General features: G+C 38.1%; 8 protein-coding genes across 19 annotated transcripts; 4 read left to right on the top strand and 4 right to left on the bottom strand.

Moving 5' to 3' along the window:
• The first annotated feature begins 274 nt into the window (after positions 1–274).
• Positions 275–4,138, top strand: AT1G12800 (Nucleic acid-binding, OB-fold-like protein). The gene is made up of 13 exons (NM_101150.5): positions 275–745; positions 838–1,573; positions 1,648–1,774; positions 1,865–1,985; positions 2,069–2,158; positions 2,244–2,543; positions 2,626–2,805; positions 2,919–3,005; positions 3,081–3,152; positions 3,240–3,332; positions 3,404–3,511; positions 3,675–3,743; positions 3,837–4,138. Exons 1-13 carry the CDS (start codon positions 500–502, stop codon positions 3,909–3,911), a joined length of 2,304 nt encoding a protein of 767 aa, NP_172740.1. The 5' UTR covers positions 275–499; the 3' UTR covers positions 3,912–4,138.
• Positions 4,139–4,317: 179 nt separating this feature from the next.
• On the top strand, positions 4,318–6,794 carry AT1G12790 (DNA ligase-like protein). The gene is made up of 9 exons (NM_101149.4): positions 4,318–4,536; positions 4,827–4,954; positions 5,043–5,131; positions 5,214–5,309; positions 5,400–5,494; positions 5,582–5,622; positions 5,708–5,791; positions 5,943–6,109; positions 6,187–6,794. The coding sequence occupies exons 1-8, from the start codon at positions 4,467–4,469 to the stop codon at positions 6,090–6,092; spliced, it is 753 nt and encodes a 250-aa protein (NP_563913.1). The 5' UTR covers positions 4,318–4,466; the 3' UTR covers positions 6,093–6,109; positions 6,187–6,794.
• UGE1 (UDP-D-glucose/UDP-D-galactose 4-epimerase 1) lies at positions 6,795–9,763 on the top strand. Its single transcript, NM_101148.4, has 8 exons — positions 6,795–7,766; positions 8,000–8,049; positions 8,142–8,277; positions 8,389–8,490; positions 8,744–9,053; positions 9,141–9,223; positions 9,306–9,397; positions 9,481–9,763. The coding sequence occupies exons 1-8, from the start codon at positions 7,569–7,571 to the stop codon at positions 9,563–9,565; spliced, it is 1,056 nt and encodes a 351-aa protein (NP_172738.1). The 5' UTR covers positions 6,795–7,568; the 3' UTR covers positions 9,566–9,763.
• On the bottom strand, positions 9,760–11,847 carry AT1G12775 (Pentatricopeptide repeat (PPR) superfamily protein). The gene has a single exon (NM_001035956.2). The coding sequence runs from the start codon at positions 11,781–11,783 to the stop codon at positions 9,849–9,851; it is 1,935 nt and encodes a 644-aa protein (NP_001031033.1). The 5' UTR covers positions 11,784–11,847; the 3' UTR covers positions 9,760–9,848.
• A 44-nt stretch (positions 11,848–11,891) lies between these two features.
• On the bottom strand, positions 11,892–14,670 carry EMB1586 (P-loop containing nucleoside triphosphate hydrolases superfamily protein). Of its 2 annotated transcripts, none has more exons than NM_001332052.1 (2): positions 14,107–14,670; positions 11,892–13,866 (listed from the first exon to the last, which is right to left on the bottom strand). In NM_001332052.1, exon 2 carries the CDS (start codon positions 13,799–13,801, stop codon positions 12,146–12,148), a length of 1,656 nt encoding a protein of 551 aa, NP_001322468.1. In that variant the 5' UTR covers positions 13,802–13,866; positions 14,107–14,670; the 3' UTR covers positions 11,892–12,145. The 2 variants fall into 2 exon arrangements, with proteins under 2 accessions (NP_001322468.1, NP_172737.2); NM_101147.3 differs by having other exon boundaries at positions 14,420–14,670.
• Positions 14,671–14,695: 25 nt separating this feature from the next.
• AT1G12760 (Zinc finger, C3HC4 type (RING finger) family protein) lies at positions 14,696–17,191 on the bottom strand. Of its 2 annotated transcripts, NM_001035955.1 has the most exons (6): positions 16,862–17,191; positions 16,330–16,806; positions 15,906–16,025; positions 15,698–15,830; positions 15,447–15,614; positions 14,822–15,350 (listed from the first exon to the last, which is right to left on the bottom strand). In NM_001035955.1, exons 2-6 carry the CDS (start codon positions 16,746–16,748, stop codon positions 15,177–15,179), a joined length of 1,014 nt encoding a protein of 337 aa, NP_001031032.1. In that variant the 5' UTR covers positions 16,749–16,806; positions 16,862–17,191; the 3' UTR covers positions 14,822–15,176. The 2 variants fall into 2 exon arrangements, with proteins under 2 accessions (NP_172736.2, NP_001031032.1); NM_101146.3 differs by having other exon boundaries at positions 14,696–15,350; positions 16,330–17,191.
• Positions 17,192–17,298: 107 nt separating this feature from the next.
• On the top strand, positions 17,299–20,746 carry RBL6 (RHOMBOID-like protein 6). Of its 7 annotated transcripts, none has more exons than NM_101145.3 (7): positions 17,299–17,448; positions 18,152–18,265; positions 18,771–18,843; positions 18,960–19,236; positions 19,717–19,880; positions 19,976–20,139; positions 20,230–20,746. In NM_101145.3, the coding sequence occupies exons 4-7, from the start codon at positions 19,001–19,003 to the stop codon at positions 20,587–20,589; spliced, it is 924 nt and encodes a 307-aa protein (NP_172735.1). In that variant the 5' UTR covers positions 17,299–17,448; positions 18,152–18,265; positions 18,771–18,843; positions 18,960–19,000; the 3' UTR covers positions 20,590–20,746. The 7 variants fall into 7 exon arrangements, with proteins under 7 accessions (NP_172735.1, NP_001184975.1, NP_001322586.1 ...); NM_001198046.2 differs by having other exon boundaries at positions 17,899–18,265; NM_001332048.1 differs by having other exon boundaries at positions 17,299–18,265.
• A 67-nt stretch (positions 20,747–20,813) lies between these two features.
• Positions 20,814–23,480, bottom strand: CYP87A2 (cytochrome P450, family 87, subfamily A, polypeptide 2). 4 transcript variants are annotated; one of them, NM_101144.5, is made up of 9 exons: positions 23,031–23,480; positions 22,627–22,948; positions 22,391–22,540; positions 22,069–22,320; positions 21,892–21,981; positions 21,720–21,798; positions 21,518–21,624; positions 21,305–21,432; positions 20,814–21,213 (listed from the first exon to the last, which is right to left on the bottom strand). In NM_101144.5, exons 1-9 carry the CDS (start codon positions 23,225–23,227, stop codon positions 21,120–21,122), a joined length of 1,419 nt encoding a protein of 472 aa, NP_172734.2. In that variant the 5' UTR covers positions 23,228–23,480; the 3' UTR covers positions 20,814–21,119. The 4 variants fall into 4 exon arrangements, with proteins under 4 accessions (NP_172734.2, NP_001320968.1, NP_001320967.1 ...); NM_001332046.1 differs by having other exon boundaries at positions 21,518–21,642; positions 23,031–23,407; NM_001198045.1 differs by having other exon boundaries at positions 20,832–21,213; positions 22,627–22,966; positions 23,031–23,407.
• Positions 23,481–24,153: the final 673 nt, after the last annotated feature.

Raw genomic sequence — 24,153 nt, 5'->3', positions numbered from 1 at the left:
GATATATCAGTGTTTATCTATATATACAGATATAATAAACTTCTGCATACATAAAAAAACATGGATTATTTGGTAGAGTTTTCTTCTTTGAGTTTCTTTCCCATCCTTCTATTGGGCCAATTTTAGGCCCATGATAGCCCAATCTTACGCGTGTATGAAAAGATTTGACGTTAAAGCAAATTTCAAAAAACGACGTGTAGTTCATCTCTAAAACGAAACAACGGCAAGACGTTAAAATGCAATCTTTTTTTTGTAGTTGCTCCTTCATCAACCACGTGTCTTCACCTTACTGGTTCAACCAGGAAGCGAAATATTGAGCTAAACTGATAAAGCTCCTTCCTCCGCCATAGCCATTTCTTCCTCTCTGTAGTTCACATAGGGGGAGAGTAAGAGACAGAGCTCAAGCAACAGTCTCACTCGAGATAAAATAAAGTCGTGATTTTGATTGGACCCATGATTCTCATTCGTATAAATTATCATCTTTCGGCTTAATCGGAAAATGGACGTTCTCGCCTTATCCTCTTCCGCTTCCGCCGCCGCACCCTCCGCTTCTCTCGCCGGAAAATTCCTGTCGTTTCCTTCTAGGGTTAGAGTGAGAAGAAACCGAGAGAATTTGTTAGCTAAACAGAAGAAGTTTTTAGTTTCTGCTTCGAAAAGAGAAGAGCCTAAGCTCAACGAATGGGATCAAATGGAGCTCAACTTTGGCCGTTTACTCGGCGAAGACCCGAAATTGACTTTGGCTAAGGTGAGAGATTTCGTAAAAAACGGTTCTTTGAATTTTATGTATTTCGATTTCTCTCTGTTGTGCTGATGATGTTAATGGTGAAATTTATACAGATAGTAGCTAGAAAAGTGGATCCAGAAGCTTCTTTTATTGACATTGAGAAATCTTTCTACAAGAACAAAGGTAAAATTCCTGAAGTTGAAGAGATTCCATTGGATTGGTCAAAGGATAACAAGAAGAAATCTACTAGTTCACTGGATGGATTGAAATTGGTAAAGCCTGTTCTGAAAGATGGAGTCAAGTTCGAAAGGCCAGTGATGAAGAAGCCAAGCCCTGTTTTGAAGAAGCCATTGGTGGAGGCTGTTGCTGCTCCAAAGGTGCAGAGATTGCCTAATGTTATATTGAGAAAGCCGAGTTCGTTTTATACTAGTAATGGTGATGATGAGGAGTCTAAGTTGCGGTTGAAACCGAATCTGACATTGAAAATGAGAAATGAGAGGGAAAATGAGAGGTTTAGTGATATGACATTGTTGAGAAAACCGGAACCAGTGAGCGTAGTTGCAGAAGAGGAAGACAAGCCTCTTTCTGATGATTTAACTATGGAGGAAGGAGAACAGGAAGGTGGAACATATTCACAGTATACTCTTTTGGAGAAGCCAGAAGCGAGGCTCCAGCCTGTCAATGTAGAAGAGGAAGTTGGAGATAGCGGAGGAGTGGAATCATCTGAGATAGTAAACAACTCAATTCAGAAGCCAGAAGCAAGGCCAGAGCTTGAGAACATAGAAAAGGAAGTTGCAGATAGCGGAGTTTTGGAATCATCGGAGATAGAAAATAATTCAATTCCAACTGGTATAGAGACAAACTAAGAATATTTTTAAATAGTCTAACTTTGTGCTGATTCATATGTTTGTTGTTTTATCAAGAAATGCAGCTCAATAGCGAGATGTCCTCTGAGGAGAAAACTATTAACAGTGATCCACTCGAGAGAATTCCTTCGAAACCAATTTCTCAAACCATCGTCGAAGCTTCTTTACAAGGGAAACCACAAAGGTGAATTCTGGTTTAGTATCTTGACTTTGAGGAATTTTGCTTTCTTGACTCCTATTTTCTGTTTTGCCTGACTGGTTACTTTTATTATAGATTAGACCCGTCTTCCGCTGAGCCATCAGTTCCGAACATAGGAAAACCGTCAGTCGTGAACCATGAAGGCCGTCAGGTCTCTGTTGAGCTCAAGGGCCCTCCTACCAGATCGTCCTTGGAGGTTGAGAACTAACACTCTCTTACTATTTGTTCCTTAATAAGATAAGAGGCGTATGATAAACTCGTTTTGTGTGATTTTTATAGGAAAATGATTGGAATAAGGCAGAGTCTCTAGTTAAAACAGAATTACGAGCAGATGTTGAGCTAATAAGTTCAAGCACTAGAGGATTTGCTGTAAGTTAGATCTGTACTCACTTCTGGTTTCATCTCATTTTGTTTTACTAATTATTTTTTTATACCATTTATAATCTTTGTTCAGGTTTCCTATGGATCTTTGATTGGATTTTTACCCTACCGGAACCTTGCAGCAAAATGGAAGTTTCTCGCATTTGAATCATGGTTAAGAAGAAAAGGTGTAGATCCATCACCGTATCGACAAAACCTTGGGGTAATTGGAGGTCAAGATGTCACGAGTAAATCTCCATCTCCAGATTCAAGCTTAGATTCTGAAGTCGCTACAACGATCAACGGAGAAGTTTCTTCTGATATGAAGCTGGAAGATCTTCTTATGGTATATGACAGAGAGAAGCAGAAGTTCCTGTCATCTTTTGTTGGTCAGGTATGTCTAAAAAACCTATGACTTTAATTTCCATACATGGAAATGCTTGTTTTTCCTTTCTAAACAATTTAACTCAATGCAGAAAATCAAAGTGAATGTTGTTATGGCAAATCGAAATTCAAGGAAGCTTATATTTTCAATGAGGCCGAGAGAAAATGAAGAGGAAGTTGAGAAAAAACGAACTCTTATGGCTAAGCTTCGTGTTGGGGATGTTGTGAAATGCTGCATCAAGAAAATTACCTATTTTGGTATTTTCTGTGAGGTACTAACTACTAACTTACAGAAGTTAAAATATCTTTGAACCTTCTTGCTTTATTGACTGGCAAGAACGGAATCTAGAATGTTGTGTAAAACTAAAAAGTTGGGTTGAAACAGCTAGAAGGTGTCCCTGCATTGGTTCACCAGTCAGAAGTTTCATGGGATGCAACTTTAGACCCTGCTTCATATTTCAAGATTGGTCAGGTAATATCTCGAACTATCGTAAACACTGCTAAGGAATACAACTGTTTGACAAACCTTTCTTTTTGTTGTTATCAGATTGTGGAAGCGAAAGTGCACCAGCTAGATTTTGCTCTTGAACGTATCTTCTTGTCATTAAAAGAAATTACGGTGAGAAAGATCTCTCAAAAGTTTATCTTGTAGCAATTGGTAACTCATTTTGATATATACCTAGACCCGTTTGATGTCTTTATGCAGCCTGATCCTCTTACTGAAGCTTTAGAATCTGTAGTTGGTGGTGATAATGATCAGTTGGGGGGACGATTACAAGCAGCAGAGCTCGACGCTGAGGTATTAAAGACCTTCTGTGATTTTATGTGATGAAACCATTATTACAGGTTTCTGAAACCTTTCTTCTGCAGTGGCCTGACGTGGAATCTCTGATCAAAGAGCTGGAAATGGTTGAAGGAATCCAATCAGTCTCAAAAAGTCGTTTCTTCTTGAGTCCGGGTCTTGCTCCAACGTTTCAGGTACACAGTTTAATCACCTAAAATGTATATATCAAAACACGAAAACATCTAACAGACCGCTAAAGAGTTGAATACTGTTGCGGCTTCCTTAGCGAAAAAATGTGAACGTTTTATGTTTTGATCGGAAGCTAAGAGCTCTGGTTTGCTTTCTCTCTCTTTGTAGGTTTACATGGCTCCAATGTTTGAGAACCAATACAAACTGCTTGCTCGAGCTGGAAACAGAGTACAAGAGGTAAAAGAAAGAAAGAGAAAGATCTAACTTATAACATCTGTTTTATTTTAATCTTGGATGATTCAGTTTTTTTCCTTTACTGTTTATCTGCAGCTTATTGTTGAAGCATCCTTGAGCAAAGAAGAGATGAAATCTACAATCATGTCTTGCACCAACAGAGTAGAATGAGAATATTGAGGAAGGAAGGAATGAATGAATCCACTATTTTTTTGTATTCTTGAAAGTGGTATCATTCGAAGACTTATACCAAGTCTACAACATCAATACATGATTTCTAATGTAATACTTCCTGATCTTTTTAATATATGAAAACATTTTCCCAACAAAAGCAAGAATCTGGAAATATGTAGAATCACCTCTCCTGTGAGGAATGAAGTAGATTATAGGATTATATTACTTACAGGCTAACAAATTCTCTCTTATTGTTATGTCATGCATGGTTTAGGCTTGCACCCTATGATCCTGATATCCATAGGAAAGTAAGAAATTATAGTTTGAAAGACCATCAAGTGAATCTGATCAGTAGCATATCTTCGACCTCAAACGTAATGTGGAGCGTATGGAGAATTCAAAACCGGTTTATATATACTCATGAACCGGTTAGGAGAACCAAAGTCGGAGAGCGATGTGGGACGAAAACAATTAATTATTCAAATTTGATAATTATTCGTCATCCTCATCCGCCAAGATTTTCGAATTTCTATAACTCTAGGAGGTTCGTCAATGGCGACGGCGGGATCAAGCTACAGTGTCTCAACAGATCATCAAGTTTCGTCACCTCTCGTGAATCTAGGTAACCACTCTTCTCTGTTATCAAAATATCCGATCTACTCAATCGTTAGAGTCTAGGATTTGCAAAATTTTGGTGTCGATTTTATAGCTGTGATTCAAATCAAATCTAGGAAACTTGAATTCGACTCTGTATCTGCTCAATTTCTTATGTAGAAATGTCGATAAGTTCTCAAATTAGGCGATATGTGTTTTGATTTGATTACTGCGAAATTTGAATGATGAGTCTAATGTTTAGTAGATTCATGTTACTGAGAATCTGCGATTGGATTAATTTACGATAATCTCTGACAGGAAATGTTGCTGGTGTTTGTATAATGAGCAATGCATGGAAAGTTGAACAAGAACCTTCACTGATCAATTTCATATCTGCGTTTCTTAGCGCAAACTCTTTCCGCCTTAACTTTGTCTCTATCCCCCCTGTATGTGCCTTCTTTCTCTGTTTAGATTCTTTTGGAGAATTGGATTATCTAAAATTTAGCTTAAAGAATTCACTTTATGCTGTGATAGGATCTCATCTTCAATTGTGGAGGTGTTTCTATTGCTTTTGTTTTTGTGACTAAATGGGATTTTTCCAATGTTGCTTCCATCTTCAGCAGGTCTATATAATAAAGTTTCAAGCTCTCTCTCTATCGCAAACTCCTATATGTCTTCTGATTTCTTTGACTTAAACTTTTTTAGAGTAAAGAGGCTGAAAGGGCAATTTGCGCAACTTTATGTTGTTGCTACACTTTCAACTAAAGAGCAGAGTGATTCTTTTATGCGATCTTACTTCCAGTGAGTGGTCTTCTACTCTTCTTTTTTCACTTTGCATCATTTTGCTTATCTGTGTTGTCGGAAATGAAGCTCGATAAATCTTTTTCGTAGATATGAGATGGAGTTTGGGAAACCTGCGTTTGTACAAGTCACTGATGCTGAGATGGGATTTGAGAAGATTGTTAAGATTGCTCACTCTCGTGGAGGTATAAGATTCATTTGTTTTGTGTTAGTTAATATACTCTACGGTTTTTTTAGTGATTGACTGATAAGATTTGAAACTTGAGCTTCAGTGTGCAAGCAACAGAAGGTGGCCTCTAAGCTCAAGGTTGAGGTAGGTTCTCATTTGTTATAATGATCTGTCTCAACATTTGTTTTTGACAATCTCTAAAGCTTCTTTCGTTTTCTTTCATGTGAAGAGAAAGCGAACTGTGCAGGATACAAACATCTTCATCAGATTTGTCACATCCATACCCAATATTAACAAACATGATGCGAACACGGTAATGTTTACTTATGAGCAGGTTCAAGTGGTAAACTTGCACTTTTGATACTATTAAAATACAATTCCAACTTCAAACTTCAAACCTTATTGTGAATCATGTCACTGCACCATGAATTCTACTTGCTTGCTTATGTTCTCATCGGTTACAGCTGTACCAGGCTATTGGTTCAATTGAAGCAATCGCTAAAGCATCCAAAGAAGACATTTTAGCAAACACAGATCTCTCTTCTAAAAAGGCTGATACACTCACCAGGTTTTTCCAAGATCCTGAGTTCTACCTCAGTCCCAAATTCAACTGACGACTGCAGAAATAGTTGTAAGATACTAAGATCACAATTCTTATAAAATCCGTAACGTCGTAAGACTTATCTATCTTATTCTTGGCCGTAACAGTTTCTAAAGGTACCACTCAAAGACTTTTCGTAGTCCTTTGCTATGGCTACAAGACTACAATACATACACCTATAGGAGCCAGTACCGGGTAAGTAAAATGGCTCACTTTTTTATCTTTGCTAGCTCTGTCTGAATACTAGTACTTTTATTACATCCGTTCCTGTTAAAGTGTTTAGCATCTGAACTTTAATCAATAAAGATCGGTACCAAGACTTTTTTTGATGTTTGCAGTAACACCAAACTGCATCGTGAAAACGTTTGGTAGATTGATTGATAAGTTTGAGGGTTAAGCACAATAAATGACCACACTTGTTTTTCTTTTGGTTGATAGTTACGGGTTTTTGGGTTTCTTTGATCTTAAGCAAAAATGACAAGCTAACAAAACCCATGTGAAATGGCTTTGCATTTATAAATTCTTGTATTCTTACTTATGTTATCCGGATTTAAAAATCATCTACATCACACATTATCTTAAGTAAAAGATTTTACCCGCAATTTGTGACAAATCGAAGAATTTGCCATTTCTACTTGCAAATTGATGCAAAATTCATGTTATGAATATATTTCAAAATTTATCTACATAAAGACATATTTTGTTATAAAAAAAAACATACGAAACATATATTCCTTCTCAAAACAAAATCCTATTAGCTAACTCTAGTACCAAAACATTTCAACATTTACCCAAATTGGATACCTAAATAAAGTTGTAGATACACGTCATCAATTTGATCATAACGTTATCGGTAGGTCTCTGCTGTCTCTGTCACAATCTTAGGTATCGTTAAAAGATAAATATTAAGTGGACAACTTTAACGAAAAAACACAAAAAAGTTGATTGGACAACGTTACTATCCAGTTTTTAGCGTGTTATCCAACCCATAGAAAATTTATCTCTCTGTATTCCCATAATCCTCGTAGATTTTGGTCATCACTAGTCATTTATTTACAAAAATAGGTTAAAAATGTCATTGCGTAAAAAAAAAAGAAGACTTAATCTTACATTATTTCCCTTTTAATTATTAAAATCCGCCGAGAAAAGTTTCACCATCAATGCGTAACTGAAAATCGACGAATCAAAGCTATAATACACTTAAACGGATCATCATCATCATCATCGTTGTCATGATCATCACTGCCGTATTTATAGAAACCAACAAAAACATGAAAGAGCCCACTCATTTTTCCTATTTTTCGCTTTGCGTGCCTTCTTATCAACTTGTAAACAAAGCTACAAATATCTTTAAATAAGGACCCAACTCTTTTTCAATTCCTCCCATCAATCTTCTTCATTTGTTCTTCTGTTGGTGGTGGTGATCTAGTTTTCAAAGAATCGATTTTGCCAAGTGGGTTCTTCTTGATAACCTTTCTTCTTCTTTGAAATGGGTTCTTCTGTGGAGCAGAACATTCTTGTTACTGGTGGTGCTGGCTTTATCGGGACGCATACTGTTGTTCAACTTCTCAAAGATGGTTTTAAGGTTTCGATCATCGATAATTTTGATAACTCTGTTATCGAAGCTGTTGATAGAGTTAGGGAGCTTGTTGGTCCTGATCTCTCCAAGAAGCTCGACTTCAATCTGGTAACTAACTACTGCTTCTTTGTCTAGTCTTGTGAGCTGAAATTATTGCTCTGTGATTGTATTCATTTTTGAATTGGTGTGTTCTCTCTTTGAAAAACAAGGATCACAACAAAACCTGAAGAACTTTAGACCAATCTCTATAACCTGAAGACTTTCTTTTACAATATCATCTTTGGGATTGAATTTGTAAGGAGATAATCGATTAAGATTTTTTTGGTGTTGATTGTTTGCAGGGTGATCTAAGAAACAAAGGGGACATTGAGAAACTATTCTCCAAGCAGAGGTATGTTAGATTCTCACCTTTTAAGTTGGCTAATCATAGCTTCTCTGGATCTCTGACCCTTGGCTTGATTTCGTTTTCTTGTGAGGTAATAGATTTGATGCTGTGATTCATTTTGCGGGTCTTAAAGCTGTGGGTGAGAGTGTTGAAAACCCTCGCCGCTACTTTGACAATAACTTGGTTGGAACAATCAATCTATATGAGACCATGGCAAAGTACAACTGCAAAATGGTTAGATATAATTCTTAAACTTCAGAAATGTTTTACTTTTTTTTCCTTATATTTCCTTGTTCGGTTTTACAATGGTGGGGATACAAATTGATGTGTTGTTGGAATATACAGATGGTGTTTTCATCTTCTGCCACTGTTTATGGACAACCTGAAAAGATTCCATGCATGGAAGACTTTGAATTAAAGGCTATGAATCCTTATGGTCGTACTAAGGTAAATTTTACTCAATATGCCTTTGGACCGTAATGTCTCTCTCGCTTTTCCTCCTTTATCCAAGTCTCTCAGACTTTAGAAACTCTTGGTTGTAGATTTATAATCGTGAAAGTTGGCTCTATTGTGATTAATACCTTGTAATTTTTCCAAATGTTACCTGAGCTAAGAAGCCTTTCTTAAGCCTAACAAAGATAATAACAATGCTCAATTGTTGAAAAGTCATGATGGATTTACCAAACTTTCCTTTGTGCAGCTCTTTCTTGAAGAAATAGCTAGAGATATTCAAAAGGCAGAACCGGAATGGAGAATTATTCTGCTGAGGTACTTCAATCCTGTAGGAGCACATGAGAGTGGCAGTATTGGTGAGGATCCAAAAGGCATCCCCAATAACCTCATGCCTTACATCCAACAAGTGGCCGTTGGACGTTTACCGGAACTCAATGTCTATGGACATGACTATCCCACCGAGGATGGTAGTGCGGTAAGAGACTACATCCATGTGATGGATTTAGCAGATGGCCATATCGCTGCGCTCAGGAAGCTATTTGCTGATCCAAAGATTGGTAACTTTCTCAGACATTTAACTGTTAGAAGTTTTTAGTTTGATTTGATAGATTATTTCTCAGACCTGTGTTATGTTGGAATACCAGGTTGTACTGCTTACAATCTAGGGACTGGTCAAGGAACGTCTGTGTTAGAAATGGTTGCAGCTTTTGAAAAAGCTTCCGGCAAGGTAATAGCAGAAAATGAATTCAGAAGGGTAAATAGTTTGTGATTGTTTGTCTAAAATGGTGAAACAAAAACAACATGTGCAGAAAATCCCGATTAAGCTCTGTCCGAGAAGGTCAGGAGATGCAACAGCAGTTTATGCTTCAACAGAGAAGGCTGAGAAAGAACTTGGCTGGAAGTAAGTTTAACTCTTTCACCATTAACATGATTGGTTTAGGAGATAAATAATGTTATTAAACAATCTGATTTGGTTTATTAAAGGGCAAAATATGGAGTGGATGAGATGTGCAGAGATCAGTGGAAATGGGCAAACAATAATCCATGGGGTTACCAGAATAAGCTTTGAATTTACTTCTTTTGTTTGGAGTTACCATTTCTAATTACTCAAATCTAAAAGAAAGAAATATACATACATATGATGATATAGTTGTGCTTTATATTCCACATGTATCGAACTGATCTCTTACTTCGATGAATAAAATGGAAAGTTGATTTGATTGAATTTTTAGTTTTCTTTCACTGAATAAAAAGGCTTGTTCAATGGATTCAATGTGTTTAGGACAAAAATTGAGCCCATTTGACCTTGTTGATGCCTGAAAAGCAACAAATCATAGCTACACAAGAAATATTCATTTCAATGAAGCCCGAGTTGTAGAAAGCATATCTAGAAAGCTTTTGTCCAATTCACCACTAGAAAGCATATTAATAACCATCTTAACAGTGGAAACATCTGCTGGGAACCCACTACTCTTCATTTCTTCAATAAGTTCAGCTGCTGTGGTTGCATCATCATCACCAAGATGTGCCCTGATAAGTATGTTGTATGTCAACTCATCTGGAGCATGTCCTTCCTCTGTCATTTTTCTGAACAGTATGTCTGCTTTAGACAGTGAGTCTTTCCTACATAATTCTGAAATCATTATGTTGTATGCCCTAGCATCAAGCTTCACTCCTTTGAGAGGGAGGCTACAGAATAAATCCCAAGCATCATCCACCTTACTAGCATTGCACATCCCATGGATAATGATCATATATATACCAATATCAAGCTCCATCTTACTCTTCTCTATTTTTCCAAATATTTCCAATGCTTTCTCTAGTTCTCCATTGTCACACAACCCATCCAGCAATATTTTGTAGGACACAATATCAGGACGAACACGCCGAGAAACCATCTCTTGGAAGAGTTTTTTGGCAACCTCAAGTTTTCCCGATTGACAAAACCCTTGGACAAGAGTGTTATAAGTAACTGTATTAGCAATCACTCCTCTCAGAGACATTTCGCGGAAGAGTTCCAAACCATCGTCAATCCGATTAGCCTTACAATATCCATTTATGAGGATATTAAACGTCATGATATCAGGATCGCATCCCTTGCTAATCATCAGATCCACCATCTGGATGGCCTCCTCTAGGCGGTTCTCCTTGCAAAACCCATCTATCAAGGAATTATATGTAATAGTATTAGGAGCTATACCTCGTTGCATCATCTCCTTGAGCAGTTGATCGGCCTCTCGTAGTTTTCCCTCTTTCACAAAACTATCAATCAAAACACTGAATGTGACAACGTTGGGGCTGATTTTCCTCTTGATCATATCCCTCAATAACTTGGCACCATCATCCCATCTACCAGCATTACAAAAGCCTCCAATGAGAGTGTTGTAGGTAATAATATCAGCTTTGAACCCTTTGATTTCCATTTCATTGAAAAGGTTGAATGCATTGTCGAGGCTCCCATCTTTGCAAAGACCATCAATGATGATACTGTATTTGACTGCATCGAGCTTGATATTTCTTTCTTCCATCTTTCTGAGCAACTCCATGGCAAGGGCAGTTTGGCCGGACTTACACATTACATTTAAAACCGGTCCATAAGTTACTTCATTGGGTTGAAAGCCAGTCTCAACCATTCGATCAATCAAAACCACAGCATCAGAGACTTTACCGTTGAGACAAAGGCCATTGACCAGAGTGTTAAGCGTTATGAGAGTGGGTTTATGTCCCATTTCTACCATTCGATCAACTAATTCCAGAGCTTCAGAAACTCTACACTCGAGACATAAGCCATTGAGTAGAGTGTTAAAGATGACTGTATCAGGCTCATACCCAAGTTTCATGATCTTCCCCATAGTAGAAAAAGCGTAAGAAAGTTTACGACAGCGACAGAAACAATTGATCATAATACTCAAAGTGTAGATGCTATGTGCAATTCCCTTCGATTCCATTTGCTTGCAGAGAGCTAACACTAGCTCATACTGTTTCGTTTTGGCAATGGCACTAAACAATCTATTGAAATCTATAACAGTGGGAAGAGGACGAGACTGAATCATGTCTCGGAACAGATCAACAGCATCATCTGCCTTAATACCGACAAGCCCACTGCTCAATTTGTCTCTATAAGAGAGATTTCTATCGCTGAAAGTAGAGAAGCCGCGTTCGCAGCAAAAAAGTAGCTCATTTGGGCAATTAATCAAAGCAATTCTCAGAGTACCTGTCTCCAGGAGACGAGGCTGAACAAATCTCGAAGCTTGAGAACTCAATCTCCGTATCATCATCCTCACCATCTCAAGCTGAATCGTTCTTCTTCTTCAAACTCACTCTGTGTGACAAAAGAATACCTTAAACTTATCGATTAAACCGGTTCAGTCAAAGCTATACTGGAATTGGTTTAGCTGAGTTATACGGTCGAAACCGGTTCAATGATATAGCCCACAAGTTGTTCGGTGAAATGCCTCAGGGGCCTGCTGTTTCATGGAGCCTATGGGTTTTCGTAATAGTCAGAGTCGGTCAAAACTGGAGTAAATTCGACACTGGTTTTAGATGTTCTTCGTCTGGTAAAAATATGTTTACAATATATAAGAAAAAGGGACAAGACTCTGAATTTTCAATAGTAATAATAGTATCTGAAAATTACATCTTTAGATTTTCACCTTATAATAGCTTTATCTTCCTCAGTGACAACAAGCTCTCCATCAACAAACTCACAATACAAGAAAGGCAAACCAAGCTGCTTCTCCATCTTCTTCACTATAAACACTTGTGATTCCTCGCACACTGTTACCACCGTCCCTTTCCTTCCCAGCCTCCCTGTTCTCCCAGCTCGATGAGCATAGTGAACCGCATCAGTTGGAAGCTCAAGATTCACCACCAGATCACATTCCGCAACATCCAGACCCCGGGCAGAGAGCTCGTTTGTCACAAGTACCTTGATTTCCCCGTTCTTGAACTTCTTTAGAACTGTTGATCTCCCTAGCTTCCCGAGATCTCCGTGCATCTCAGCTGAATTCATACCACGAGCTTCGAGTTTGTAGACCACATCTTTGAGCTGCCTTGAGTGGTTCATGAAAGCTATAACCGATTGGGCATCGAGGGCGTGAACGCATCTCCTTAACGTGTCGACTTTGTGTTGATGCTTTGAGATGCAGTAATAGTGTTTTAAAGCTGGAGGTAAGCTCTGAATAGTAGTCTGAATCTGGCCATCAGCTTCAGAAGTTGTGGGAGTCAAGCTCATTACCGGTGCAGATGGTTGAACGGTATCAAGAGGAGTGACTTTGTTGGCTTGGACAAGAACCGGCTCGTGACTCCAGCTTTTAGCTGCTCGGATAACCGAGAATGGCACAGTTGCAGAGACTAGAATGGTCTGCCGGTTAGCCCGTTCATCGACTTCTCCTTTAGGACCAGCCCCAGATCTCTTTCCTACATGTTCTAGTATTCGATGGATATCTTCTCGGAAATTAAACGATAAAAGCTCATCGACTTCGTCTAGCACCAAGAATCTACACCCATGAGTGTGCAATTTTCCACCTTTGCTTATCTCTGCAATTCTCCCGGGAGTGCCAACAACAATTGCAGGTTTATTTTTCTTAAGGGCCTCTTCTTGCCTCATTCGGTTTGCACCTCCTACCAACTGCTGAACCATTCTACGGTGAACAGGTCCGAGCAGTTTCTCTACCTCTCTTACTATCTGCATACCGAGTTCTCTTGATGGAGCCACGATCATTGCCTGAATCTCAGTCCTCTTATCATTTTCACTGTGCGAACTTCTAGATTTTTCTGCTAGAGGACCAATTTCGGACAATATTGGAAGCAGATAAGCTAATGTTTTGCCAGATCCTGTGTAAGACTGAATCACTGCATCGTGACCTTTGATTATTGCCGGGACAGCTGCTGATTGGACATCTGTTGGGACAGAGAAACCTTCTCTTTCCAAACTGTCTAACAAGGAATCCGGGAGGCCAAGCTCCTCAAAGGATTTTGCAGAAAACAAAGGAGACACTATCTCAGCTGGCTTTTTTTCCTTGACAACTTTCATTTTATCGTTCTTTACCGCTCTTACCTTACCTTGACCCATTTCAGTAACAAAACTTCCCTCAAGCTTCATCGCCTTACCCTTCCCAAATTTCCGTGGTTTGTTCCCCAAATCAAGGCTTGCAAGAGTAAGAGACCCGTCTTCTTTCGCAACATGGCATAAAAAACGAGATTGGCGGTGAAAATTAGTTGCAGCACAAGTCCATGATATCTTTCTGAAGGCAGAAAAATCTTTGAGCAGAACAAGGAATCGGGTTGAAGTTGATGCCGCCATGTCACTCGTGTGTACTTGCTAGCAAGAAAGAAAGCCTCTTTATCACAGCGTTTGCTCAAAACAGCCTGCAAAGCACATGGAATCCAAATTAGACAGCAATAAGAACATACTATTCGCAGATACACCGACAAGGCTGAAATAAAAAGACATCAACTTTGTTGATTTAGTAGACAAACTACTGATTTTCTTAAATCTAGTAATACTAATATCGAATGAGATATATCTTAAAGGAATCAGATTTATAAAACGCCAAAAAATATTAAGAAACAAGCCGAGGAAAATTAATGAGGCAATTCGTCGAACACCTGGCGGGCATGAAAAGCATCATCACCTAACAAGCCAATTTAGCAGCATGTGGCAGTTTACACAACAAAACCCCACTCTAGTCCGGCCAAAAGCATTCTAATATATCAGGCCGAGACTCACAATTTCTAACTCAGGGTGAAACCAAAAAACTCTGAGGCAATCTAAATGGCTAACATACAGATATCAACACTAGAGATAAGATAGTGTCCGATTCCTAGGGATGTGAAAGATAGTAGCTTTCGCAATAGGAGAATAAGAAACTAAATGGTCGTATCAAAGCCATAGATGAGGAGAAATGAAAAAGAAAAGCACCTGATAATAGTCTCCATGAGGATTGAGGACGATACGAAGAGAACAACACTTCTATAGTTCTTCCAAAGTCTCCAGTTCTGGATAAAAAGGTTAGGTTCTAATTTTACCAAACCGGACAAACAACCGGGTCTGAAGATAAACCGGTACATTCTCGGTTTTCTTTATCACGAACGGACTAAAATACTTCAGGTTCCGACTCAAAAAATTTGATTCATTTGTTTGAATCTTTTCTGACTCGAGTTTGATTTGTATTGTTCAAATTTTGTCAAAGTATACGCTCTAAAAAAAAAGGGTCTAATCTGATTTGGTTTGGTATGTATTTTTTTTTCCAATTTTAATAGTGATGGTGTTTTTGAGCTAGAAATGATATCATTTATCTATACTTAAGCAAGAGACCAAAGAACAAATTGGAAAAACTTTAAAGTAACAATCAAAATCGTCATTGAGACATGACTAAAGATCTACGATGATGGAAATCTCTAACAATTCGAGGTCGACTGAGAAAGAAAGAGGTAATACAAACTACAAAACATTGGTTTCAAGTAAAAGAAGATAGATACAGATAGATGTACAGACCTGATTAGTTTCCAAACCAAAAATCAAAAACAAACAAAAGTGTAATAATTTCGTATAGATATCATTATCATTTCACAAACAATGCATCGTATCTAAAAAAACAAACCAGTCTTGTTTTTTACCTTAACCCAAAGTCTCCTGATCAAATGTCGTGGGTCATGAACACGTAAAGTTGTTTCCTCTAGACTTCCTCTCGATCCAAGTTGCTACTCTTGAGGATGTTGTATTTGCAGAGTGGGCAAGTCGCGTTGATGTATAGCCATTTGTCTACGCATGAACAGTGGAAATGGTGTCCACAAGGTAGTTCCCTTAGCTCTGTTCCGTCTTCATATGCAGAGAGACAGATGCAACATTCCTGTAATGCAGAATCATAAGAACCAAGAAGCATAATTATCTATCTAGGGGTTATTCGTCAAGGAGGAGAGATTGGTGTGTTATAGTGTATACTTACTGCATCTTCTTGCAAAAGAGTATGTTCAATGGGTGAATCTGTACCACACTCAGTCATTATTCCCTCGGTAGTTCCTTGGGCTTCATCATTAGTGTGTTTGTTGGCATCACCTAGTTTGCGAAACTTGAATTTGGTGAGCTGCTCAATGTCTTCTTTTGAAGCCCCTTCCTGCATTTTTATCATGTTGTGTTAAAACAAATAGCACAATGTGGCGACTTATGATATAAGATGGAATTGGTTATGAGAAGTACCTGATCAGCAACAGCGTACAAAACTGCAATGATGCATGGCAGGCAACAGCAAACCGCAATTCCAATAACGCAGGCCAACGCAACACAGAAGACAACAAAGAACACATCGAAACCAAGAAAGACAATAGACAGCCTGAAATAAGTAAAGACATTCAGTAGTGGAAGTGGTTGAATAGGTTAACATTGAAGATGGAGGCATATAACAAACCAGTAAATCCGAGGGGATTCTTGTGCCAACTCTTGGCCACCAGCAGATACCCAGTAGAATCCAATGATCCACCATATAAAAGAAAACATCGTATTGGCAGATTCCAGATGCTTAGCAACACTGCTTTGGAAACGGTAAGCGAAATAAGAACACATACCAAAACATCAAGGAACAGAAAATATACACTTGGTGTAAAAGGTGCAGACAAAAGTATTGATAAGAAACCACTACAAGTTGGAGAAGATAACAGAATAAGCAAACAATTCGATCATTCAAACCAAAACTCACATCTTTAAGTCATCATAACTATCACATCCAATATTTTCTTTCACCAGCTAAAGCTCACAGGTCATGCAAGTATCTACTTATCCGTAATTCGAAATTTAGGCAAGCTTGAGGCAAAATTCACACCAAAACTTCATACCTGCTGCTTTCGGTATCCAAGTGGCCAAGCGACAAGTCCTGCACACCTGAATTCCTCCTGGAACCCAAAGCTTCTTCCTCCAAGGAAGAAGAAGATGAAGAGGAAGAAGAAGAACGTGACCGTGGAGGAGTCGTCGTCGTCGTCCTATTGGTTCTCCTCCTGTTCCTCCTCCGATACTCAACACAGACACAAACCATATGCAACACGCATTGCAAAGCATACCCCAAAAGCCAAACTCTAAGCGGCATAATCGGATGTTCTTTCCTGCTCATCACCAAAATAGCCGTAGCAACAGAAACAAAAGCCAGATTCCAAACGATATCAAGCACCACCACAGGCTTCGAATAAGCCCAATCGCTCTGCCTCTCCTCGAGCTGCTCCGCCGCGGCTTCTCTCACAAGCATAGATGGCTCACGCATCACGCGTCCGCTACTAGCACGACTAAGAAACCTCGCAGCTTCTCTCAACCCTTGTCTCCTGACAGATCTCCGTTCCCCACCTCCTCCTCCGTTGTTTCCTTCATTATCGTCGCCGTTAAAAAGCAACGGAGCTGGATCGATTGCGTCGGAGGATGACGATGATGATGATGCTGGAATTAACGAGGAATTTCCCGTGGTAGTCTCCGTTGACATTGTTTCTATCTTTGTGTTTGATTCTTCAAAAAAAAAAAAAAAAAACCTAAATCGTTGAAATTCGTGTAACGTTACGCCATAAAAAGATGAAGATTCTATTAGAGGAAACGAAATTGAAATTGCTAGGGTTTCAAGCGTGTAAAGAAAGAGGAACGAAGAGAAGAGAGAGAGATGATGATGAAGACGATGATGATGATTAAGGGAAATTAACAGAAAAATAATCTCTCAATTGAATATTTGAAATCCGAAAAGTCGTTTAATAGTTTCATGTGGTCCCTAAAAGTCAACAGTCAACAATCAGACAAAATTAAGCGGGGTCTATATAAATGGGCCACGAGGTATTGATGTGTCTCTCTTTTAATATTTTTAAAAGGCCCGTCAAAGCAATGTCGTCTTCTTCATCTTCAACCTTTAGCGTCGGCAGAGAGTGGTGGTCTCTAGGATTTTAGCTCTCGGAGATGGAAGCATGCCTAATTTTACTCTATCGGTGAGCTTCATTGTTCGATTTCTATGTAGCAGCACTTTCTAATTCAGTGTAACCATGGTTGATGACGACCGATTTGAGGATATATGATTTCAGTTTTGTAATTTCATTGTCTGATTGATATGTTTTGGGGTTTTGATGTTGAATATTGTTTTAACGTAGTAAAGTATATACTTTTGACTTTTTGGCTTTTTGCTGTAGTATCTCAATGCGATGTATCGAGGTCATTTGAGATCAATCTGTGACTGTGAGATCTTTTCATAGATTAATTTGCATATGGTGATAGTTATTTAATTTGCTTCATGAAATTGTCACTATATATGAAAGTATTCCTGAATTTTCGATAGAAAGTTAGTTGCTTTACTCAAGTCGTTTTAATCTTCTCGGTATATTACATTGTTGTCTTATTGGCTCTTTTCTGATTTTATTGCCTCTTTCTGTTTTGGTTCCTAGAACCAGCATGACATCTCGAGCACACTTGGCTATGGGGAGTTACAATAGATTTATAGTGCGTGTCGGTTTCTTAACCAAAAAAACGTAGACAATGTGTGATTTTCTAACGAATGGAAGCACATCAATCATAAATCTTCGTCGAAAGTTTCCTCCTCGTCAATGTATTGGAAGGAAATATTTTGATCCCCACCTGACTCAAACTCTCCATTACCATTTTTACGAAATTCTGACTTGCATACGCCTTGCACTAAAGTTTCTGCAGGAGATGAGATGATCTCTCCTATGCGAATCTGCTATGGAGTTCAATCATATCTCCAGCTTCGCAGTCCCTTGTTCATGATACAGCTAAAACAGCCAACCTAGTCAGGTAAATTCTACGCGGTACCTATCAAACTAGAGATCGCTAAGGTTCATCGATGTTTTAACAGAGTTATATGCTTTCTACATTCAGCTATATATAGGAACTTTGGTTAACCAAGTTTTCTTCAAAGAAAGTTTCATGACAGGTGTAGTTGACAGCTATACAACTAAAAACTGAATCTAAATCCTACCTAAACCATTTTACCCTTGTAAATGATTCGTAATTGGACTTATTATTAGATTAGCTAATGTTCATGTTGACCTTGTAAACATCAAAATCAGTTTTTGACTGGATCCGTTAATTTTTGTCAGATAAATAAAATGGATAGTGCAGGCACATTTTATGTAGAAATCTATTATAGTAAGCTTATTAATATGCCTTATTGACATTCCCCGTAGACTTTTCTCTCTCACATCAACTTATTAACAAATTAATACTCCACAAATGACGAAGGTAACAGAATCAATCAATGTATTAATAATTGATTTCACGTCTGATTATTTTCTCTCAGGTCTGAGATATTTATCAGAAAGTTAAAGGAAATATCTTGAAAGAGCCTGCCACCACCGAGAAGAGAATTGAAGGTTAAAAACTTCTGCCTGAATCTCTGATAAATAGATACTATGTATCCTTGTGTCCTGTCTTAATCTATTCTTTGTCTTTCTTCTGTTGATACAAACTCTGTGTTTTCTATTTATAGAAACACCAATTCTGTTCTTCATACGACGAGAGAAGAGAAAAATGAGGAGTAGAGATATGGAGAGAGGTAGGAAACACAGAGGGGACACCCAGTGGACGGCTTGGCTGACTCCAACAATTGTCGTGGCTAATGTCTCCATCTTCATCGTTGTCATGTACACCAACGACTGCCCTAAGACAACCACGGGAGCCAACGGAGATTGCGTTGCAAAGCTTCTCCGCAGGTTCTCGTTTCAGCCACTCAGAGAGAACCCTTTCTTGGGTCCATCTTCTTCAACGTAAGTTTCTAAAAGAACTCGAAAGCCAAATTTTTGTGAACTTTTGTTGTCTGTTTCAATTCATAAACCCTTAAAAGTCTCTGTTTATTTCTCCAATGTTTCAAGGTTTTGATTACTGCCTTAACAAATCAGGTTAAGGCTTGTGGGGTATTTCACTAGTATCTTTCGTTTCGTTTCATCTTTATTTTTCAATTTTGCGATCCTTTCACACGTCATTGTTATTTGTGATTGCTTTGATTAGTTTGTTCATGCCATGTTGTATTCGAAACAAACTCTGTTCTTGAGATACAGCTCATCGGAGTCTTTTCCTTTGTTGTCTAAACAACATGATTGAGGTCAAACTTGTATCTCTGAGGACATATTTGGATTTAAGATTATGACACATGAGCTTCATTAGCATTGGGGTCTGTAACTCTTGGAATTGCTGTGATTCCATGCTCTATCCGACCTGCGATGATTCTAACCCGATGATGGTTTCAGATTGGAGAAATTGGGAGCTTTGGATTGGAAGAAAGTCGTGCAAGGAAATGAAAAATGGAGGCTCATCACTGCTATGTGGCTCCATGCCGGTATCATTCACCTTGTTATGAATATGTTTGATGTGATCATCTTCGGTATCCGCCTTGAGCAACAGTTTGGCTTCAGTAAGTCTTTCCTATCACCGCTCATTTTACCCGCGATCTTCTCATTCTCCTGTTCTATTCATGTATTCAAAATGTCTTGTAAAACGATTCTGCAGTAAGGATTGGGCTCATCTATCTGATTTCGGGATTTGGCGGAAGCATTCTCTCAGCTCTCTTCCTTCAAAAAAGCATCTCTGTTGGTGCCTCGGGTGCTCTCCTTGGACTCATGGGAGCAATGTTATCTGAGCTGCTCACCAACTGGACTATCTACAAGAGCAAGGTACTGTGTCATGTTCTTTCCCAAGATACAAACATTAACCGAAAATATAACATGGTTTCATTGCCTTGACGATCTTCTGAATTTTTCCAGCTTTGTGCTTTGTTATCGTTCTTGTTCATCATCGCAATCAATTTGGCAATAGGTTTGCTTCCTTGGGTAGACAACTTTGCTCACATTGGCGGTCTCTTGACTGGGTTTTGCCTTGGGTTTATCCTACTGATGCAGCCTCAGTCTGGGTGGGAAGAGTTCCGCAACTCTTCTCAGTACGGTGCCCGTGCTAGATCAAAATATAACCCGTGCCAGTACGTGTTGTTCTTTGTTGCCGCTGTTTTGGTTGTCGCCGGTTTAACAGTTGGGTTGGTGATGCTGTTCGACGGAGAGAATGGGAACAAGCATTGCAAATGGTGTCATCGCCTAGACTGTTATCCTACTTCTAAATGGTCTTGTTGATATTTCAATCATCATTACTGTATTTATTGCTCTCTTTCTAACTAACATTTATTGTCCTGTGTATCTAAATTGAACTGGATTTTTGTTGAGTGGATATGATAATTTATCTTCATCTTAATCCTTATGTTTTGATGTGTATCAATAAACTCATATTGAAGTTTTCTGCTTAGTAGATTTAGGCTTAGTGAGATTCTTCAAGTTTTGTAGATTAGAGAACTTTAAAACCGATAGATTCATTAAATATAGATGCACAGAAACACTATTTTAGGAAGTTCACATATAGGATTTGATCAGAACTTAGTTCAAAGCACATGCCATGTCTGTGATCAATAATACTATACATTACAGTTTCTGACCAGACACAGAAGCTACTAACAAAATTGTGTATTCACCTTTGTAGCTGATTCTTAGCCTTTAACCTAAAACAAATCTTCCCCTTTTCACTTATTAGGGTGTTCAAGATTATTACAGTCTCGGAAAATGTATAGCGTATGTATCCTACCAATTATTCACTAATTAAAAAACATTCTCTAGTCTCTCTTCTTATGGAGTTTGACATGGTAACCATTTGGAAACTGTAATCCAGGCGTTCGAGTTATATTCCCTCCTTTTATCTCCTCCCACCTGATAATTTCAAGAGCCGGAATCAAAATCAGCCTTAGTGTTCTTACACAGTTGAAAGAATAATGACTTAAGAGAGATGATTATGTCAAACCTGTATTTTGTTACCAAGCTGTGAAGAAACGCAGCCATCTGCAATTTTGTGAAGTCGGTTCCAACGCAGAACCTCATACCTCCACCAAACGCCATGAAGTGCTTTGATGCGTTTGTAACTTTTGATCCCTGTATGTATTGTTTGATTTGTTTTGTTATTATTATTTTTACTTTACTTGGAGTAAAAGTTACTTATTTAGGTTTGACCACTCACCTCCCATCTTGATGGATTAAAGACTAAAGGATCTTTATACATTTCGGGATTCAAATGTACAGCTGGTGGACAGACCATCACCGCCCAGCCGGCTGGAATCGTATAATCTGTATCATTGACAAACTCTTTATGATAATATAAAGATTAAAAGAGGCACTTAATCATTGAGAATGTTATATATTGTTCCTTTATTAAATCATACCTTTGAATTTTATATCTCTCAACGCCTTTCTGAAGATTGCAGGAACTATATTTGCTAGTCTCGCGGTTTCGTTTATGAACTGCTTATAGAACAATTTTAAGACTTAGGATCAGCTGGATTTTGTATTTGAAACTAAAGAAGATATCTTACTTTGATAAAACTTTAAAGCAACCTGAAATGTGTAAGTCATTGACTTGTATTCTTCCCATGTAAGTCCAGAGTCTGCATCTTCCCGGTTTCTCAGAATTGTCTCATGTTCTTCCTGATGAAGATGAACACATATCAGTTTAGCTTTTTCGATAATAACCATACAACTTGTCATGTTTGCTACTTGTATCTTCTGACTAACCGTTAAACGCTTTAGGACTTCAGGGTCATCTGAGAGAAACTTGATAGCTAAAGTTAGAGCCAAAGAAGTTGTTTCAAAGCTGGCAAATAGCAAGACAAACATCAAATCCAGTGCAATCTCTTCTGTCAGAATTGTCCCTTCTTTCTGAATCTCTTCAATAACATAATCAAAGAAATCACTTGGATTCTTCCGAGGGTTCTCACGCCTCTCTTGAAGCATATTCCTCAACATTTTCATTGCCTTTGCCCTACCCTGCAAAGCAAGTTTCAAGCATTAGTACCAATGTGAGTAAAGCTTTTGAAGCATGAACGTTGATATTCACCTGTAGACATTTGTGATAAGCTGTGCCTGGGATATCAAAAGGGAAAGAGATCAATCCCTGTATGAAAGCAACAAAGTTTGCCCTTAGATTCTCTGATGACTTGTCTGGATCATGGCTGATCAACTTCTTCGCGGTGAGATCAAATATCATCTGATCATACTAACATGTTAGACAAGTAATAAAACATTATAGACTGAAACATATATAAAAGTCTATATTCTGAATGGGAAACTCACGCTTGCGGTTGCATCTTTGAGTTCTACTGAATCTTGATTTGACCAAAGCTCCAACCTCTTATTGGCAGTCATTTCTACTTGAGGAAGCATCTTCTTGAGACCATCATGGCCAAAGAGAGTCAAAACCATGTTTTTAAGGTACTTGTACATGAAACCATGTAATGAACCCACATTCTTCTTCCCAAAGATGTGTGTAAAAGTGTCTGGATACCAACTCTGGAAACAACGTCCCTCTTGGTTAAACACAAAATAACTCAAATCAGCATCTGTTGATACAATAACTGGTCTCCCCACCAGATTGGTCTTGAAAATTGGGCCATACCTGCACATATCAACATCACTTTTAAAACACACATTATAAGCATTAATCACATTGTTTTGAATGAGAGAAGTGAGATACTTACTTCTTAACTCTCTCTTTGATAAAAGGAGGGATGTCTGAAGTTTTGTTTGGCTTGAAGAATTGGATACTCTCGCCGAGTAAAGGGAAACCCATGGAACCAGGTGGAAGTTTCCCTCTGCATTTAGGATTTCTCCAACTATAAACCCAATGTGTGATACTTATGAGAAGCAAAGAAACCCAAATGAGCAATGCCCACATTACAGTAAGACAAATTTAAGAAGAGTATATATGATTTGTTTTGATATGAAACTACAAATGGAACTTTTTTCTCTCTTCTCTGACTTCTTCTTGGGTTTGTGTTCTTTAGACAGAAACTGAAAACGTGAAGAGAGGAAAGAGACAAAGAAGAAGAAAGAAAGAGAAGTTGAGTGCTGGCCCATCTTCGTCAACATTATGATGAATGCTTAAATAGGCAAGGGCAAGTCTCTAGACATAACTCATTAGATTAAATAATATATCATCATGTTCTCATTTAAAGTAGTTGCAGAATGAAAATAAGGTTTTAAGTATTAAAAAATGGGTTACTTAAAACCTGTTTATAGAAACCATATATGATTCATTATCCGTGTGAAAGGGCAGCTTTTCTTAAGTATAGAAAAAAAATTCAAGAAATATTATAAGAAGGTTCCTCTTTCCTCCTAGTTTTTTGTGTCTCATATGGCATTAAAACACAAGTCTGAACATTAGACAAGTTTTCAGCTTCATTTTAGGACATTATTTTGTGGGCTCTAGCCTCTTTTTCACCATTAGATTGGATATTAAACTAATGATTATAGTAAAAAACTGATGTTGTAACTTAAAATTTGAGACTCTTGTTGGTTACCAAACAGGGATAAATAGAAGTTTCCAGCTTTGCATTATTGACTTCGTTGTTGTTTATATATCTTTCTATCATCCCATATCTATGCTAAAATTTCAGTATCTAATAAAATCTTTGACACCAGGGAAGCAAATATAAACTAACTAATAAAGTACATTTCAGTTTGTTCTCATTCATGCTCAGAATCTCTTCTTTAGATCTTCTTGTCATGTGTTTTTAATCATTATCATTATTATCTTCAAATACTTAAATTTTCCATTGGTCAAACTCAAGATCTTGCAAAATAATACATACATCAGCTTTT

The sequence above is a fragment of the Arabidopsis thaliana genome (genome assembly GCF_000001735.4).
Source record: "Arabidopsis thaliana chromosome 1 sequence".
NCBI lineage: Eukaryota > Viridiplantae > Streptophyta > Magnoliopsida > Brassicales > Brassicaceae > Arabidopsis > Arabidopsis thaliana.
The sequence above is the reverse complement of the archived record's forward strand: the minus strand, read 5'-3'. Positions and strand labels throughout refer to the sequence as shown.